At 42.1% G+C, this 20,449-nt stretch overlaps 2 protein-coding genes across 2 annotated transcripts; one reads left to right on the forward strand and one right to left on the reverse strand.

Moving 5' to 3' along the window:
- Positions 1–174: 174 nt before the first annotated feature.
- LOC311045897 (Krueppel-like factor 9) lies at positions 175–8,450 on the forward strand. Its single transcript, XM_084057968.1, has 2 exons — positions 175–1,222; positions 4,436–8,450. The coding sequence occupies exons 1-2, from the start codon at positions 658–660 to the stop codon at positions 4,708–4,710; spliced, it is 840 nt and encodes a 279-aa protein (XP_083914094.1). The 5' UTR covers positions 175–657; the 3' UTR covers positions 4,711–8,450.
- An 848-nt stretch (positions 8,451–9,298) lies between these two features.
- On the reverse strand, positions 9,299–19,774 carry LOC311044974 (procollagen galactosyltransferase 2-like; the record flags this gene model as incomplete). The annotated part of the gene is made up of 12 exons (XM_084056782.1): positions 19,749–19,774; positions 18,079–18,189; positions 17,575–17,692; positions 16,874–17,008; positions 15,215–15,419; positions 14,425–14,544; positions 12,940–13,013; positions 12,695–12,801; positions 11,612–11,744; positions 11,248–11,375; positions 10,212–10,418; positions 9,299–9,662 (listed from the first exon to the last, which is right to left on the reverse strand). Exons 1-12 carry the CDS (start codon positions 19,757–19,759, stop codon positions 9,299–9,301), a joined length of 1,713 nt encoding a protein of 570 aa, XP_083912908.1. The 5' UTR covers positions 19,760–19,774.
- Positions 19,775–20,449: the final 675 nt, after the last annotated feature.

Below are 20,449 nucleotides of genomic sequence, written 5' to 3' on the forward strand. Positions count from 1 at the left end.
CTCAAGTACTTTTACTCGAGTACATTTTCAATACACAGCTTTTGTAACAGAGTATTTCTGCATTGTGCTTGTGGGTGATATATTGCTACTTTTACTTGGGTAAAATAGTACTCCTTCCAACAGCCACCCACTGTCCGTGCGTGTTTACAGGGGGTGGGCGTAAACCCGCCCTTGAGGTCCACGCCCCCATCCCGCAACGTCAGTCGTGCGTGTTGCACCGGGGGGGCGTAGGGGTTTGACCGGCTTTTCACATCAGACACAATGAACTGAACCGTCGTCCGGACGATGTGAAAAAGAAGAAGCTCTAGTCCACACACACACACGCGCATGTGGGACCCGGATCCATCGGCACGTTCTTTTTTATTTTGATAAGTACTTTTTGCCGTGGAGTTTTGTTCTAATAATTGGGTCTTTTCATGACTTTGTGCCGGTGAAGAAGGAGAGGGGACTAAAGGGGGTCGGATCATCGTCGAGTTTGATCTAAAAACGAGGTCTGAATCGGGACTATAACGTAAAGCCCCTCCTCGAGACTCAAAACAAGGCGGATTTTTTTTCCCACCCCCTTTCTTTCTTTCTTTTTTATTTTTTAACCCGAGATTAGAAAACCCTCAACAACAGTCAACGCAAACGGAAGAATCCAGGTCACAAAGAAAAAACATGTCGTTCGCCGCATATTCCGACTATTTCGCCGCGGAGTGTCTGGTGTCGATCTCCAGCGGCCCCGTCCTGCACAGACCCACCCCGCTGGCCCCCACCCAGAGGCCCGCTAGCAGCACGCAGCCTGGGCCGGGCCTCGTCCTCCTGGTGGAGGAGCCCGCCGGGGGGGGGGACCCGATGGGGTCGAACGAGGACAGGGAGGTGCGGGAGACGCTGCTGAGGAGGACCATGATCATGGAGGAGGAGGAAGGGGGGACCAACATGCTGACGGTGGCCGGGATCCTCACCGACCTCCACGGCAGCAGCAAGTTCCGGCCCATGTCGGCCTACTCGGAGAGCAGCAACTCGTCCTCGTGCGGCGGGGAGAGCGGCTACAACACCACGCTGTCCGACTCGACCTCCACGCCGACCATGACCCCCTCCGCAACGCCGGTCCCCCCGCAGTGGGGGGCCGCAGGGGGGCCCCCCCGGTCCCCGGTCAAGCGACACCAGTGCACTTTCGACGGCTGCGACCGAGTTTACGGCAAGTCGTCCCACCTGAAGGCGCACATCAGGACCCACACAGGTGAATGCATTGACGCCTTCGTTTTGTGTTACAGCTACTCAGTTGCGTAAAGTAACTAAGTACATTTACTCAAGTACTGTACTTGAGTACAATCTTGAGGTAATTTTACTTTAGGCCTACTGGAGCATCTCCAATTTTCAGTGCTTTATACTCCTACCCCACTACATCTCAGAGGAAAATATTGTACATTTTACACCATTTTATTTGAACACTTTAGTTACTAGTTACTTTGTAGATTTGTATTATTATTACCCACATTACTCACTTCAGCCCTATTTAAACTTTGTCTATTTTCAAAAGATTTGTATACATTTTGATAACTTGTGAAATCGGACATTCTGCATTAGTACTTTATACTTGTGGTACTTTTAAGTACATTTTGATACCAATACTTTTGTACTTTTACTCGAGTAAATTTAGAATTCCGGACTTTTACATATTTATTCCTACATTGCAATATTGATACTTTTACTCAAGTAAAAACATTTTAGTACTTTTTCCACCACTGACTACAGCTACTCCCGTCACACAAGACGGCGTCGCTTGCCGACAAAGGACGTATGTATGTATCCCCCCCTAGCCGATGCGACACGTTGTTGTCGCCGTGGCTTGACGATCGTCCAGTCTCTGTATTAAACGACGACCCCCATCATGTGATGGAGGGCCGAGCAGATTGAGTTTGACGTTTTAGTGTTCACTTTGTTTTAGTATCGATTTTCATGGAGGAGGAGAAGAAAAAAGCAACAGCTCCTTTTTGGTTGGGAAGTTTTCACAGAACTTAAAACTTTGTGCCATTAACTGAACCCACTGTTGACAGTTTTACTCTTTTGCGTTTAAAATCCATTACAAAAGTATATTTTTATTTTATGATTTATATTTTATTTAGCTTTTTCTTTAAGACATTGACAAAACTGGAGACAAAAAGCCATGACAAAAAACAAAGAAAAACAATACAGATATCCCACTAAAAAAAAGTATTCCTATTTCCTAACAATAGATGTGTGTGTGTGGGTGGGTTGATCGCGTTTTTACCCGCGAGTTGGTACAATAACTGGTGCTCTGCTCCAACAAAGAGAAAAACTCTCCTCCTGACAAAGAACTGAAGGAACAAAAGAAACGGGGCTGGACGTGAAGGACTGGTGACGAACATCTACATCCACACACTGCATTTGCATATGAAGTCAACACAAGACCTAGAAGCTCCGTTTCCGTCGACGGGGACGTACTTTTATTTAGAGGCTAGACCCCCCCGCCCCCCTACCAGAGCTAGACGGTTATTGAAAGCCAGCCAATATCAGTGGTGGAAAAAGTTTTTACTTGAGTAAAAGTATCAATACCACCATGTAGACATACTCTCACTCTGTTACAAAGTCCGGTATTAAAAATGTACTTGATTTAAAGGTGCAAAAGTATTGGCGTCAAAATATACTTAAGTACTAAAAGTACTCACAATGCACAATATCCCATTTCACATGTTTCCAAATGTATAAACATCCTTTGAAAATAGACATGGCTAAAGTGGTTAATGTATGTTTTACAAAGTAACTAGTAACTAAAATCTTCAAATAATTAAGTGTAAAAGTGCAATATTTGTCTCTGAGATGTAGTGGAATAGAAGTAAAAGTATCGACATTTGGAAATACTCCAGTAAAGTAAAAGTACCTCAAAATTGTACTTAAGTACAGTACTTGAGTAAATGTATTTAGTTACTTTCCACCACTGGCCAATATCGGCCTCTATCAACCAGATCCGCTAATATACAAAGTTGTGTTTCTGAGTTGAACGTTTTATTATCGAGTGAATTACTTGTGTATTATGAAAATATGTTTTGTGATGTGATGACCCTGTACATAGCCACCTCATGGTGGTACTGGTCCAGGCCATTACAGCAGGGGATCAGTGTTGCCAGGTTTGCGAGGGAAACAAGCAAACGGGTCAATACAAACGAGCCCAAAAGAAGCGACTAGGCTACATGCGCCCTTTAAACCTATATACATATATTTGAAAATAGCCGATCTACAAGCTCACAACGTTTGAGCTTGTAGATCAGCTATTAAAAAAATCATGAAATAAAATGTGCAATATTTGGAATATCTTTTAAACATTCTAACACCACAAATCAGGTACCAGGCTTCCCGTTACAAAACATTTTCAGATGAGGGTTTGGGACAAATTAGCTCAAATTAGCTGTAGTCCATAACTTTTTGAGATCCACTGGTTTAAATAAAAATAAATAAATAAGCAACTACACTTTAGAAGAGCCCAAAAAAAACAAGCCTAAAGTCGCTTATAATGAGCAGACATGGCAACACTGGCCATTACAGGAGGGGATTAAGAGCAGCAAAGCAGTCTGACTGGGTATCACAGGGGTATTAAAGAAACCAAGGGAACGCCCACTAGGCTGGTAGTATGGCAGGCTGTGGCCTGGCTTTATTATACTGTTACAACAACACACAGCCTTAAGCGCACAGCGTGCGTGTCCTGTGGTTTTCAGTTTTCACTGTCGGATTAAGATGAGAACTATCTTTACGCTTAATGATATAATAATTTGGTGTAATATTCTGCTTGCATCATCCAGAGTCTGTCTGTGAACACCTCCCCCACCACAGCCACCTTCTGAGGCGACTTAAGGACACGCTAGCTCTGCCTCTGCCAGCAGTCTTATTTCTGTCCTCCATTTGGATGTGAAAGTACTCAAACCACAAGCTGATACAGATTCTTAACACCTGCAGCCCAGATGAGCTTGATTTCTTGATCTTTTTTTCTTTTTCTTTTTTTTTTTGGCAATGACTACAAACAATTCTGTGCACCAATTTCTCAAAGGAAGTGTCATGCTGCAGCCAGAAGTGTGTGCTTGTGTCATCAAATCATTATTAAGTTAAGATTATTATTAGGTTATGACTATTTTTTTGTTGTTGTAGAAATGGGAATGGCATGTCAATGAAGACTCATTCAAGATGGCTGCCATAATATGCATCATCCCCACATAGTTCCCTCATGGACAAATCATTGAAATGCCTTCACTGTCTTTATTACCCATGAGACAAAGTAGGAATGCTGTAAATCTAATTAGTTATTGTCACCAGACACATGTCTGTCCCAAGGAGTTGCACCCTGTGAACACTTAAGAAAAGCTGTTCTTCTTGACTTTTGATTATAGCGTAGTTGCATTGCAGTCATTTTTAACGCCTCTCTTCTCTTCTGTTGTTCCAGGCGAGAGGCCCTTCCCATGCACCTGGCCCGACTGCGAGAAGAAGTTCGCCCGTTCCGACGAGCTCGCCCGCCACACCCGCACCCACACGGGCGAGAAGCGCTTCCTGTGCCCGCTGTGCGACAAGCGCTTCATGCGCAGCGACCACCTGATCAAGCACGCCCGGCGCCACCCCGACTTCCAGCCCTCCATGCTGGGACGCAACAAGTCTGCCAGCACCTCCCCCGCCCTCGGGCACCACGGCAACGCCTCCAGCCCGACCATGATGCGCCAGTAGGGGGCGGGGCTTGTGTTTTGGGGGTCAGTAGGAGCACATTATGGGTCGGGCGTGGTGTGGGTTCAAGGTAACCAGCTACAATCATATCCACTGGCTAGGACTTAGTATCACTGGGGGGGGGCGGGGGGGGGGGGGTTATGCATTTGTATGTGCATAACCACACACACACACACACAGAAGGAAATACGTGGGAGCTTGTTGGAGGCATGTCGTTTCATCTCCATCCATCCATATGGTTGAATGAAGTGGCCGTGGACATGTTACTCCATACAGGCTCTTTTCTCAGAACTATAACTGTAAACACAAACTTGCAGGGATTGTCATTATTTCTGTAAACTGCACATGCATCAGCCAAATGTTTTCTTTTCTCCCCCTTCTTGTGGTTATTTTTCATAAGAGGTTCTTGTGCTTGATGTTAGATAGTGAGGCGGAGAATGACTAGAAGCTTTTTTTAGCAGCTTTGTTGATTCCATAATAAGTTTTAGAGGATGCAAACTCCATTTGTTTTTTTTAGTATCTAGGCTATGTTTTGCTACTTTATTTCATATTTAACTCATTGATTTATGCAGGTCACGCTTGACATATTGCTTAAAGGTGGATCAAACTTCTATTATAGACGAGCAGTTTGCACACCATCCTCGAGTCTAGATCATTTTATCATCCATGAAATGGTGACACATAATACGTGGTTGTATTATGTCTAATACTGATGCAAATGTATATAAGCTTTAAGCTTTTACTGTAGAAATACCTTGAAATGCTACTAGCAGCAGAAGTTAATACATGTGATGAATTGTAGTCCTTATATTGGGGGTGACAGTATATGCTTGATAGGGTGGCATTGCTAGTGAGTGTCAGTGTGTATGTATGTATGTACGTATGTGTTTACGTTATGCTAGAAACGGAACTGGGCGAAAACTTGTACGCAATGGTCTCAAATATTTGAGTGGTGACATGAGGTGAGCTTGATTTAGCCTTCCATGCATATGGAAAAGATTCATATGCATATGGACAGGCTCAAAACTAGTAAAACATATTTCATATGCATACTCTGCTGCTTTCAGTGCATCATATTTGAGGTGTCACAGTATTTGGCACTGAATTTATGACAAGTTTATAGCGTTTCGCATAGTAATTTTAGCATTTTCTGGTCCAGTTTAGAATAGAAAATGCCATATTGCGCGCACACAAAAAGAGACTGTTATCACATACAAATTGGCCTCATGGCGTGAAGTTTTGCGAATTAATGTTAAAAATGTAGAAATTAAAGAATCAACTATATCCAGGTATCCATGTTCTACTAAAAACAAAGCAAGTTGGAACTGAATCAAGCAAGCCTTAAGAATTCCAGTTATTTCACAGCAAAAATACTTACAGGTCCACTTGTACACTCCCAGAGTTACATTAACTCAGAGTATTTTACTGTGTGAGCAGTCTGTTCAGATTAGATACATCTAACATCTAGACCTGGTTATATGGAGAGAAGAAGCTTCTTTTTTTTCACTGTTTGTCCAATTAATGGATACGTTAATCTTTATCTCAGTGATCAATACTTCAGGTAATGCTTAATTTATACTCCGTCATACGACGTGCCGTGAGCTATTTTTCGGCTTGTGGCACCATCGTATGACAAAGTATAAATCGGGCTTAACTCAAAGCCTTAACCTAATGTCATACCTACTTTAAACCATGTTTACAGCTTAATCATTTCCACAGCTGCGTGCCCCCGTCGTGGGCACGCTACAAATACTCATATGCAATATGGCACTTTTTCCTATAGGTGTTGTTTTAAAAGAAATGTGGTTAAATAAGTGTGATAGCTTGCGATGTTACTCTGCTTCTGCAAGCAAGCACTGTGGAATTTTGATAATGTCTATCTCATTAACCAATGGTTAGTCAAAAAAAAACTGCCTTTGTATAAATGCTTTAGAATGCGTGGTAAAAGGATTTGGTTGTGTATTTAATTTGGAGTTGATTTTCTTTTATTTCTTGTGTTTAGTCACTCAGGCCAATCTCTACATTGTCACTGTAGTTGATTGTGTGTCACTATACCCTTTTTGTTTACTCAAAAGTGGAACCTTTCATTTGGTGCTTTCCTAGATCTGTACAAATTGTTTCTTCCACATTAAGATTGAATGGCGTCATGCTAACGTCTTCCTCTTTTGTATCTCAGACCAACAGATAGTAGGTTTTTGTTTTGTTTTTTCTTATTTCGTTGAATCGCTGTACATTAGATGGGATGTATACTCACTGTAATGAAATGCAATGCTTTGCAATTTGTACACACACTAAAATCCCTAGTGCCATGGGTCCATTTGGTTCCATTTGTACACTTTGGAGTTATTGACACTGAGGATTTTAATGTGCACATTGTACATGTACACACATTTGATTTTCCTAAAGGTTGGATCTGTTGATAATAATTGTTGATAGCTGCTGGCAGCTACCTGGAACAAACTCATTGACTGTATAACTGCAAAAAGGAACACATTTCCTTCCTTGGATCTCATTTTGCTGAAGGAAGTGTTTCCTCACTCAGATACTTTTCCTGTCAACGCTATAGTATCACACACAAACTCACACAATAATACTTTACCTCATCCATTTTGTGGAATATCGTCTTCCCTCTGTAAGCTGTCAGAGCTGCAGTGGTGTCCATAGAACATCCATCCAGCCCCTTCCTTTAGAAAACTTTCTAAAGCCATTGAGCCTTGGATTTGAGAATTCTTTCTGTGTTGTACGTTCTTTTTTTCCCTTCTTTTTAGCTAGATCTACACTTTTTAGTCCAGCCTTTTTTCTTGACTGTGTGCTGTTGTGTACTATTTGTCTGTGTCTGGCATGTTTCATAGACCCACGGCCTCATTTACATGCTGCTCCATTGGCCACCTGTGGAGCGGCACATCTGACCCCCCCCCCCCCCACCCCCCGTGTCTTGGATGGGGGGGTCGTTGAGGATACAGAGGCTGATGCAAATGCCTCTCCACTGGATGAATTCTGTGGTAACAGCCCCTCTAAAAAACTAAATCAAAGCCCGGCGTGGGGGTTTTGCCAAGTGGTAGACTCATTAGCAACACGTGTCATCTCTTTTACAATGGCTCACTGTTTTAAGGGTTCAAGACACTGAGGACTCAAACTAAATGTAGTGTGACGACACCTGTGGGTTGTCTGTCCACTTCGGACCTAGGTTTAAAAAAGATGTCAGTCCAAATAAAAATGTTTATGTACCATGAATTCTAGCTTGAGCTGAAAAGGCATTATCCAAAATTTCATTTTTTTCTGCACTGCCAGATTCTTGGAAACAAAACGATCAACCCTCACCACACTAATTCAGATATGCACATTGTACAGAAGAAATGTTTTTAAATTGATGCCTAATTTTTACATTAATAATAATGGATTTGTTTTGAATCCTCTTATCAGAGCTTTGGTTAATGTCAGTAGGAGGAACTGTGGAACTAATTTAATACTTGCTGCAATGTGCTGTTTTAAATATTTATCTTTCTCAGGCGTCTTAAGAGTTGAGCGCTGGAATATCACTTTCCTGTGCGTCACCGAAGTACAAGCAACATGTCCTTTTTTTGTTACGCAGATTAATTTATTACAACTTATCATTTGTGTGGTTTAATTATTCCTTTCATAACTCATTATTTTGTGATATGGAACGCTACAAATATTAAATGGTTCCATTGTTTGCTTGATAAGAAAACCAGTGCTTTTTAAAAAATAAAACCGTCATAAAATCAAGGTGATTACTTTGTCCTTTCTTTCTTTTTCCAGGTACGACACTTACTCCTTCCTTATTCAATAATACCATGGCGTTTCATTTAATTTACATTACAGAGGTCAGCCAACAATGTGTCACACCTTGACAGAATACGCAACAGCAGTTGATAGTGAGTTCTCACCTAGAGTGCAGCTCAAGTTAAGTTTTATGTTCTTATTGCATAACACCATTCTGTTGTCTTCATTAACCACTTTCAACCTGGTGTCGCTATTTTTTGGGGCATGTCATTGTAGGTGACAATTTCCCCATTGAAAAAAGAAATTAGAATGTAGATCTTGTAGATCAGCTATTTTCTACATTGGTTAAATCGTGTCTTTTAAATCGTGTCTTTTTCACTGTTGCACCTATTGGGAATGACCGTGCAATGGTATAAATGATACCTAGGACCAGCACATGTGGGAAGATACATCAGGTGTCTCTCTGGAACCCAGACATATAAAAATAGTAATACACTATGAATTAATAAATTATTAAGTGAAAATAGTCAATCTACAAGCTCACAACACCTGACGCGTTGAGAACTTGTAGATTGGCTATTTTCACTATGGAATTTAGATTTTTTTAAATATATTTTTCAGAAAATATAAGATTTTTCAAATTATTGATAAAGGTTATAGGACATGTAAAACAACAAAGGGATATTCACTCATGACCGATAAAAATGGGTCTGTGACCCAAAAATGTCCAAAACTGTTACTTTTCAGGATTCAAATTCCAAAATAGCAAAAGTAGCAGATAGTCAAGCTTGCAAATCTGCTACTTTTGATACTTTTGTGTGACACTGTAGTATGATCAAGTGTTAATTTACGGCAAAAAATATCTAATTATGGAGATAAGAGGTTTCTGCATCAACAGTGTTAAGAGTTCATCTCTGCTGCCACTGCTGGGGAGAGGGAGGGGGCGGGGCACATCCCCGTGGTGGGCGGAGCGAGGAGTGACGGGCCGGGCCTGGGGCTCCGCCTCCTCCTGGATGTCCTGCTTGCTGCGGCGGCGCGTGGCTCCGCCCCTGTCCCAGTCGGTGACCGCGGCATCGTCGTCCCAGATGGTGGAGGTCTCCGTGTCGCTGAAGTAGCCCGGCTCGCCGGTGTAGTGGGTGGGGAAGAGCAGGAGAGGTTCCACGGAGAACGCCTTCAGGTTCCGCCGCTGGAAAGAATGTGTGTAGTCGTCCCTGAGGGAACAGGGTGTTTGACAATGTGATCAAGTCAGGAAATAGTGCATTGGGTCCCAACCTGGGGTCCAGGCCCACCTTGGGGGTGGCGGCAAAGATCACATGCACACTTATAACATGTTGCACACAATCATAACTTGCATTCATCCACTGTCAGCCTGTATGTTCTCAATGTGATATTATTCCAACGTGTCATGCAGAAAAAGTTTTCCAAAGAAAACGTGTTGCGATACTAGGTGTTGTGTGAGCTTGTAGATCTGCTATTTTTGCTCACGTCGTACGAGAAGTAGGCCTATATAACTGGTTGGTCATCATGTCTTAAAAAGTAAAACCATTGTCAGCTCAGATGTAAGAAGGGAGGTCTCCGAGGAAAAAGCGTTGGGACCCCTGAAATGGCGAACAACGCTAGATGTGGACCTAATCTAATAGAAATGATTATCCAATATGTGCAAATAAAATTACACATTACACATTTGTTTCTTGATCCCTTGTTTCTTCTCAATCTGGGCATAGGTTTTGAAGGCCAGTTGTGATAATGTAGGAACTCACTTGGGGTGCTTGTTGAACATGATGGGCAGAAACTCGTCGACAGGGAGCATCTTGCTCAGGGGCTGGGCTTCCAGGAGCCTGCGGGCTCCCTGCAGAGACAGGGCGTATCCCAGAGTCCAGTAGGAGTAGTCTGGGTGCACCAGGTTACTGATGCCCTCCACCCGGACCTCTGGTACCATCACCTGCAGCCGCTTACGCCCAACATAACTGTGTGTGTGTGTGTGTGTGTGTGTGTGTGTGTGTGTGTGTGTGTGTGTGTGTGTGTGTGTGTGTGTGTGTGTGTGTGTGTGTGTGTGTGTGTGTGTGTGTGTGTGTGTGTGTGTGAGAGAGAGAGAGAGAGAGAGAGAGAGAGAGAGTCACACAAAGAGAGAGAAAGTAAACATGCCAATACAATGTTATAGAAAGAGTTTGATAAAACTGACTTGGCTTAGGGGAGGGGGGGTAGAGCGATAGAGCCATGAGGCAAGTCAGTTTTATCAAACCATGTGACTTCCATAGGGAATGAATTGAAATGGCCTTATGCCTCACGTAAGGCATAAGGCAGCCACAAAACACTTGTTTTAACTGTGTGAGGGAGACCTGACAACTTGGGGAAACAGTCTCATTTGAAGGTGAAATGCTTCATGATCTCAGTCAGCATTCTGGCCATCAACACCTGGCATAAGGCACGGTGAGCCACAAGTCTAATGACTATTCAGGCGGTTCAGTTTTTGTGAAGAGCAAGCAGCTATTAATGTATAAGAGATTTCCTTGAGGACCAACACAGTGAGCCTTAAAGCCTGGCTAAAACCATGCAGACCAGACTTGCAGCACGGCTAAAAAGAGGTTTCAGTCTTATGAACAAAAATGCATGGACAAAAGATCTAAAATGTTGTTTAATGTAAAAGAATGATGATATTCAGCATATACTTTCTTCAAGCCAAGAAAGTATATATACGACATGGTTGTGTGTATAAAGTCTGGGAGGGAATCACAACTGTATCCCCACTGCAATAAACTAGACTACACCACTGAAGAGATAGGAAAGAAATCTCACATGAGGTCCCAGTCCAGCCGTGCGCTCCGCGCGTCGTCCATGATGGTTGCCAGTCTGCTGCGGAACCTGGGCTCAAACCTCACATCATCCTCCAGCACCAGCACCTGCTGCAGTTCCTGCTTCACCACCTAGGGGGAGACACACACCACTACCTGGGCTCACACACTCTCAATTGATTTTTTAACAAGGTAGCATAAAAAGTTAACATCCCCTGTTTTGCTGCATAGAAGTTGAAGTTATGACAGTTGAAGTACATTGCAAATCAAACATAATGTTGCTGTCAGGCAGAAAACCTCTTTTGAGCTTGTTTCAAATGATGTTTGATTTGATATAGATCTTTATTGAAAAGCTGTTCAGTTTGCACCTGTTTCCAGATGTTGTAGTGACTGAGAAAGCAGCCAATCTCTCCTCTGGTCAGGACACGGCCTGAATATGGGTCTTTGTATCCGGGCAGCATGTCGATACCCATCGCCTGCAGCTGGGAAGAGTTCAAGGCTCTGCAAAGAACAAAAGTCAATTTTCTAGTCATAAACTTGTTGAGTCAGCCAATTGTTGTGCCCAGCAATGATCTCCATGCCTGAGGCTATGAATAATAGCTGGCTAGAATGAACAGTCACTTGAACAGACAACTACTCTGTCTTCCATTGACCAACAGACCGGGCTGGCATTCAATTGCGATCTACAAGATAACGTTGGTGGATACAAATTTTATCCAATCAGGAGAGAGAACTCATACAACAAAACGAAAAAAATATATGATTTGCACAAATTCTCAGGATTATTATTTTTTTTGCAGATATATCATATCTGCTATTTTTGAAAAGCCAAAGTGTAAAATAATGCTTTTTAGCTCAAATCAAAACATGACACAGATGCGTTCCAGGTCTTAATGGGCTAAGAAAATATTTCACTCCCTCTGATAAGGCAGTCGTTCTCAAAGTGGGGTGTGCGGGAACCCCCTGGTGTCCTTGAGGGGGTTTCAGGGGGTCCCCAGCAAAATTAATGAATATGGCAAAAAAAATCTGGTTAACCACTTTAAACCCTATACACATCTACAGGTGCACAATGTGGTGAGATGCGATGCATTGTGAGCTTGTGTGCTATTTTCTAAAAGATCTTGAAAGAAATCTGAAAATAGAGAATATGAATATGAAACATTTTAACAACACAAGTCTTGTATGGGGGTCCCTCCCTGGCACAAGATATTTTCAAAACGCGCCGCTTGGCGCCACGTGTCGAGCTTGTGGATCTGCTACTTTTGATGCTTTTGTGTGACGCTGTAGTATGATCAAGTATGGTGTTAATGTATTAAAATACACAAAAAGTTAAAATATGGAGATAAGAAGTTCCTGCCAAAACAGCAACAATATGAATTTGGGGGTCCTTGTCATGAAAAGGTTTGAGAAACACAGTGTTAAATGGAATAGGTTTGTCTGTCATGCCATACTTGCCATCCACGGCCTCTGTCAGCGTAATGTGGATACCCAGGACAGCCAGGCTGCTCAGCATTCTCTCCCTGCGGTCCCACCGCCGTTTCAAATTAATCAGAAAGATCTGGAAGCGGAGAGGAGAAAGAAGAGGGTTTTTGAACCGTTCAGCTACCTGCCAATCAAAACTCCAAATTCCCCCTCATCGCCACTTCTTAACTTAGCTTGAGGCCCTTGATTCAGCTCTTTGAAAGAATTCCTGTACCTCATCAAATCCCATCTTTGCCGGCTCTTTGGGTCTGTGGTGCATATAGCGAGAGGGCTCCATGGCGTAGTCGACTGCAAAGAAAAGGCAAGCCTGTATCACATCAACTCACGTCAACTCTGATACAGTGAGAAGTACATTGATATCCACCATTACAAAAAAAGGATGTCCGTCGTCTTATCAATTGCGATGTTCTTTGCCAGACATGAGTGTGTTCCATGAAATAAGTGTGTTTGTGAAGTGCCTGCTAGTCTCTCTCGCTGTAAATCAATGTTAATAAAATAATCAATTTGGAGGGGGGAAAAATAGATAGTTGCAGCCATGGTATCAGGCCTTTAAAAAGTCCTTGAGCATTTCTATCACGTACGGAGCGACTGTGGTTGACTTCAAAAGACAGAGAGGGCGTAGGCGCTGACAGAGACGTGAGAATTCTCTCACGGCTGTGAGAGTGAAAAGAACCACATGTCTTCGTACAGAGACGCAGGCCGCAGAGAAAGAGGAAGCAGCGAAGCACATAAAAAAGCATGAGAGCATTTAGCAATGGGAAGGGGATATAAAAATATGAGCGTACACGTGGACAGCCCGCAGACAGGAAGACGCAGAAAGAATCCTGCACTCAGCAGTGCAGGGGGTTCACAAAGTTCAGCTCGAGACCCAAAAGAGGATCTGGTGTCACCCGGGGACCCTCAAGAATGGCGATATCTACAAGCTCACAACGTTGATGCTATTTTTGCTATATTTAAAATTGTTGACATTTTGAATTCCGAAAATTTAAAAACAAAATCTGAAAAGTATCTGAAATTTCAGACCTCTGCCAAAGAGTAAAAATCCTCAGTTATACTCTTGCTGTTTCCTCTCACAAATGAGCACTGTACTGCAAATCTTGTGTTGAATAAAAGGATCGGCTTGTATGAATGAAACATCAACTATATCAACAGTTGTGCCTGGTGTTGCAAAGACCTTAAACCTTATACTTAATCGATGGGAGTCCCTAGGGCTAGGGCCTAAATATCTTTGCCAAAAATAGCTAGATAGCAGAGCTTGTAGATCTGCTAGAATAGGGAAGCTAGGGTTTAAGCCAAGGGGTTAAGGGTTCCGGAGATACGCTTATTCCAGAAAATCTAAGTCTGGGCTGATGGTGGCGCTAGAGGACGGGTCATGGGGTCACCGGGAAAAAAATGGTTTCTTCCTCTTGGGAGTAGGTCTGTCACAATCATATTATTTTTGTTGACAATTAATTGTCATACAACCAATTGCAATTAACTATTTAATTGTGTTGTTGGCATTGAATATTGGAACATATGACAAACCATAAATCCCTATTTCAACTTTTTTTTTTTTAACCCTTTTTTTTCACCCGGTGCCAATTTGCCAAAAAAAAGACATATCAAAGGGGGGTCCGTAGCCTAATGCATATCAACCTGGGGATCCTTAAAAATATAAGGGTTGAGAATGATTGGTTTATATAATAGATAAAGTGCTTACTCAGTGCCTCTGTCAGGGTGTGGGTGAAACTCTCCTCTTCCTCCTCCAGACTCTGATCTGGTTTGAGGGGCAGTGGCAAATACCCATAATGCACCTTGTTGCACACGTGCATCTGTACTTCTGCAGTGGCAACAGGAAAGACAAGAACATTGAAATGGAAGAAGTTCAATAAATTCATTGAAACAGCTGATACCTGAAGACATAGTGACATGATAAGGCATTTGTTCATTCTCATGGAATCAAATGCAATGGAAATTATATGTGTCCTAGGGAGGGTATAAACGCATATAAACAGTGTGTAAACGGAAGAAGAGCGTGTTCTGAGGGCTGTGTCTTCTGGTATTTTCAAATGCATTGTAATTCAGTAATATAATGCTCAAGATCATTTCAGTATGCCTAAATATTATCCACTTAAGCCCTCTATACTTAGTAAAACGGGCCTGAGTAGGCTCTGTACTTGACCTGCTCTTGTTTCCTTCTACACCAAATCTCCTCACCAGAAATAGCTGAACTACAAGCACACAACCTGTCGCACCGCGACGCATTGTGAGCTTGTAGATCGGCTATTTTGAGCATGCAACCAAGTCTAAGTGTAAGTGTAACCATTACGACGCCATGCCAAAATAAAGACCTGCCAAAATATTTTTTGTCGACAAAATCAGCTGTAGATTTAGTCGACTAAAATTTTATGATATTTAGTCGACTAAAACTAGACTAAAACGAAAACTTTTCAGATGACTAAAACATGACTAAATCAAAATTTGCTATCAAAATGAACACTGGGTCTGACCTGCCTGCCGTGCGGAGAAAGCGAAGGCCATGATGTCGTCCAGGTGGTAGGGGTAGTCGGGGTGCGGAGGGTGAAAGGCCAGGGCTCGGCTGGCGCTCCGCCGCAGGTCCAGTAGGAAGGTGGAGTGCACCATGGGCACGGCGAAGCAGCCCTGGCGCTGCCACCTGCGGATGGGGACGTACTCCGGGGTGCGTTTGTAGTAACCCTATGTGGTGGTGAGAAGATCCAGGAAGATTTGTCAACAGAGCCATTACTGTGAGGCTCACATATTAAATGGAGTGTAAGTGATATGTTTTCTTTCTTTTTTTAATATATTTTCTTTTTGTGGCTTTTATGCCTTTATTGATAGGGTAGTAGTCTGACAGGAAATGGGAAGAGTCGAGATCAGGACTCGAACCCGCAACACACTGTCAGGCTACTTTGTAGCCTAGGTGCCTGGACCACTATGCCAGCGGTCCAGGCCGCAAGCAATATTTTTTCAATAAGAAAAGTGTTAACACGTTAAAGCTCTATAATTTGATAGTAATGATTGCTATAGAATGTTTGTTCAGTAACAGGGCTCTCCCCATCCCTCTAGCTCTTTAATAAACAGAAATGACATTTTACGGTGGGTTAACAATTTCATCCAATCAGGAGAGAACCCTTTTATTTGATAGTTTCCCATTCTATTCTGTTCTTCATGATCACAATAAAGTATACTGGAGCATGAGTGTGCAGGCTTTATTCTATTCTTCATAGTTTTCCATTTCCAAATTTCTGAAAATTGTGTTCCAATTTCACAAGTTTATCCTGTATACTACATACAGTAAGTTCTCTCTCCTGATTGGATGAATTTGGTATCCGGACCTCAAAATGCATTTTCTGTTTACTAATAAAGAGCTGGACAGATCGGGAGACCGCTGATACTGAACAAACACTCTATAGTGTAACACCCGGAATTCAAACTCGGGTCTCCCACGTGGAAAGCCAACATCTTATCCACTTAGACCACTGTTTCCCAAACAGTGGGTCGGGACCCATTTGTGGCTCGCGGACCGATATCTGTGGGTCGTGAGTAATTATCTCCCTTTTTTTGTTTCTTTTAAAAATTATTATTGTTATTTCAAAAGATTTTCAAAAGATATATATATGTCTATTCACAGTTTGTCATACATTCAAAACAAATTCAAACATTTTCCAAAATAATTTCATTAATAAAATAAAACAAAGAAATTCCACAAATATACTTTTAAGAAGAAGCGAAAATAGCTTGTAGATCTGCTGTTTTCACTTCTTATTTTCACTAGTTTGGGTCCCGGGGATACATAAAATTCTCCTTTAGGTCTCCAACTAAAACGTTTGGGAACCACTGCAGTAGACTAAAGGGAATTCCCTTTAACCCGGGCGAGATATTAGGCTTGTACGGTAGTATCATCAGGCTGAGGCTGTGAGTCTACACTTGCCCCCCTTATGACCTCCTCCCACTGAGATTCCGTGGGAGGGGTTTACCACTGTAACGGCCGGGATTCAAACCCCGGTCTCCCGCATGGAAAGCCAACATCTTATCCACTAGCCCAAAGAGAAGTCCCTGTATAGCAATGATTACGATAGGAATATAGACTTATTTAACACTTATTTTAACAAAAACATCTCAATTATACCACCTTGAGTGTACAGTACCTGAGCGGTCATGCCACACCAGAAGTTGGAATAGAGAACTCTGGACTCCAACATGGGTGCCACCAGAGTCAGGTTCTCTGCTATCAAGTCTGTCAGCACCCAGCGATTTGTCAGCAAGTTATCACTGTCTACAAACTGGAGAACAAGGGAGATACACAGAGAAGGAGAGAGAGAGAGAAAGAGAGAGAGGAAGGGGGTGGGGGGGGGGGGATTTTGGTTACAATGATTCAGTTCGTTTTTCGTGGATTGTCCATTTTCCATTTAGCAAAGAAAAGAAAAGAAAAATAGCCAAAGTATACAATAGGGTTAAAGTGGTAAAACTGCTATATTGATACATTTTGGTGGGAACTCTCTTGAACCCCCTCAAGGACCCCTGGGGGTCCCCAGACCCCACTTTGAGAACCGCTATTGTTTCTCAATGTTTGTTTGTTATATATACATCGGCTATTTTCAAAAGAATTGTGGAAAAGAATGTAATATTTTGTTAACATTATAACAACATACATTTTGTATAATCTTGTATGTCCCACTCCCTGACACAAAATAGTTTCAGGTGGGGGTCCACGGGCAAAAACATATTCATTTGTTTGTCCTTGACATGAAAACAAACTACTAACTACACGGTTGTTCTCAACAGACATTAAGTTCATGGTGTATTCTACCTCAGTGTCATGCAGTGGATTAAAGTTGCAGTGTGTTACCAGTATGTAGTCAGCCCAGAGTTTCCTGGCTGCTCTGAGGGCTGCCTGCTTTAACGTCATCACATGGGTGAACCGAGAATCAGGCCAGTGCTTCGGCCCTTGTTCATCGGCATAGGAGCTGAAGGGGAGATAGAGAGAGACTTAATGAAATAATCGTTCAGCTGTAATTGATTCTAATCACTGTTAATGAAAGAGTGTTCTCAAAGAGGAGAGGAAAATGTCACTCTGACTGTTACTCAGTTAATCTTTGTGATTATCTGCCTTTTCTGGTGTCAGTATGAGGCAATGATGATGTTGGATATTTTAAAGGGATTGTAGGCAACATTAAGGATATGACACAGTAAAAAATAAACACTTAAACCCTCTACACCTAGAAAACTGGACCTGAGTTGGCTCTGTACTTTGAACGCCTTTTTCGTCTACACCAAATCTCTTTGCCCAAATATTCATTTAACTCAGAAAAAATGAGTTGTGTTGTCCAGTTGTGTTGTCCAGTGTGCTCACCTTGGTTGCTCCATGGGTCTCCACTCCACAGAATGGTACAGGTGCTGAACTCCCCGGAGCCACTCTTGAAGCATGGCTGTGCTGTTATCCACACTGTGGTCACATGCTGCCCTGAGGGGACACATTAGAGCAGAGGTTCTCAAACTATGGATCAGGGTCCCGACCCATTGTGATACATTTATCCTTCCCATTAACCACTTAAACCCCATATGGTTGACCGGAGTCCCTCAGGGCTCTAGTCTATACTAGTGTCTTTTGTGTTTTTTTGTTATTGTGGGGAAGACTTTCGCTGAAAATTGCAGAGCGACAAGCTCACAACGCGTCACAGTGCGACGTGTTGTGAGCTTGTCGATCTGCTATTTTCTACGAAAGCCTTCCCCACAATAAGGATGCCGGGGTTGAAGTGGTTAAGTCTGTTTTATTCATTTTTGAAAAGCATTTCCTGTGAATGCATTTTCTTTGATTTTGTTTTATTATTATTTTTTAAATTCTCTCAACAGATAGTCGATAGATGCCATACTCATACTGTATGCTTCCATTTACAAATGGGTACAGACATGCTTTTAAACTTCATTGATAAGACACAATATCAGCAGCACTAATCACAATGTTGTATGTAATGCTTGTATTTTCTAATAAATATTCCTATTCAAGGCAACCGATGTGTGCTTTATTTTTCAATATCGTCTCTGTCGGGTGGAAACCTCACATGTACAAAACAGCTACTTTCAGGATTCAAAATAAAAAGTAGCAAAAGTAGAAGACCGACAAGCTCACAACACGTCGCTTCGCGCCACGTTTTGAGCTTGCAGATCTGCTACTTTTGACGCTTTTGTGTGATGCTGTAGGATATGATCAAGTAGAGCATTAATTTACGAAAAATCACAAAAAGTTTAAATATGGAGATAAGAGGTTTCTGCCCGACAGCAACAATATGCTTTATTTCAACTTTGGAAAAAAAAGTCCCCCCAGTTTGAGAACTCCTGTATTAAAGGTACACATGGAGCAACATTGATAGATATCATCATTCTCATTCACAGTGCACTGTCAACCCCCCAAGACCCCCCCCCCCCCCCCCCCATCTCTTTTTCTCTCTTTCTGCTCCAGAAGGACTGTTTACTTTTCTCACTGGTACAGTAAAATCCTGAGTGTGCATTTGACTCTCTGAGAGTTTTAAAATGAACACTCAGCATTTTGTACTGTATGAGGAGAGAGGTTAGTTAGAGAGGTTAATGAGTAACATTGCAGTTTAACATTATTACTAGTATTATTATAATTTTGCCAGATGCACAAAAAATAACAATGTTGTCTGATTTCTATGTTATCTGTAAATATTTTACTTGTTATAACCCATATAGTTTCTAAGGCACAACCATGCAACAGCATGCAAACAAAATCAGGCTGCATACTGTAGGCCTACTGCTTAAAATAGAAATATGGTAAACTTAACACTAGATAGATATATTATATTATATTATATTATATTATATTATATTATATTATATTATATTATATTATATTATATTATATTATATTATATTATATTATATTATATTATATTATATTATATTATAGACCGTTGCTGATCCTGTGGAATAGCCAGGTGTCATGGGCTAGCATTCATTACAAAGTATTTAATGGACCAATCATCCATACAGTGTATTTATTACCAGACGGCCATGCGATCCTTGGGGTAGTCCAGTCTGTCAATACATCCTAGGAGATATGGCAGGCTGTGCTCTGCATTGCGAGCCACGATGCTGATCAATACTTTAGGCTTCAGCAGCGATGAGGATTCTTCCAATCTGGCTTCTCCCTCCTCCTCCTCCTGGGGATCGATGGGCAGATGTTCTGTGCAGGTGTGGTGGAGGAGGAGGAGGAGCAGGAGTCCCCCTGTCACAATGACTGAAAGCAGTCGCAGTCCCACAAATCCCAAAGGCATAGTTTATTCTCCAACAGAAGCTGATTTTATTTCTGTTCACACACAGCAGAGCAGTGGAGAGAGAGAGAGAGAGAGAGAGAGAGAGAGAGAGAGAGAGAGAGAGAGAGAGAGAGAGAGAGCATGAATGTGTGTGTGCCAGCATGGAGGTGGCATGTGGAGGTGGGCTGCTGTGATGTGGACAGGACAGGTGGTACCTCCCAACCAACCAACCAACCAACCACACCCCACCCTGCATCAACTGACCCCATATCTCACATATTCCAATTTATCAAGCACATTTGTGCTAATTGTTTTTTGTTTATTTGGGTGCAATTAATTCATTTTGCCATTAATGTTTCAGTGCCTTTAGGGTTCATTTAAATTATTATACCGTTCACTTGGCGACATAATCACCCAAAATGGAGCGAAATAATAATAATAATAATAATA

Source organism: Gymnoscopelus microlampas, assembly GCF_963454915.1.
Source record: "Gymnoscopelus microlampas genome assembly, chromosome: 5".
Taxonomy (NCBI): Eukaryota; Metazoa; Chordata; class Actinopteri; order Myctophiformes; family Myctophidae; genus Gymnoscopelus; species Gymnoscopelus microlampas.

Bases quoted from the DNA above. Each gene is read 5' to 3' on its own strand.
- LOC311045897 (XM_084057968.1), top strand. From the start codon at position 658: ATGTCGTTCGCCGCATATTCCGACTATTTCGCCGCGGAGTGTCTGGTG. The intron at 1,223-4,435 runs GTGAATGCATTG...CTGTTGTTCCAG, and splicing joins GCACATCAGGACCCACACAG to GCGAGAGGCCCTTCCCATGC.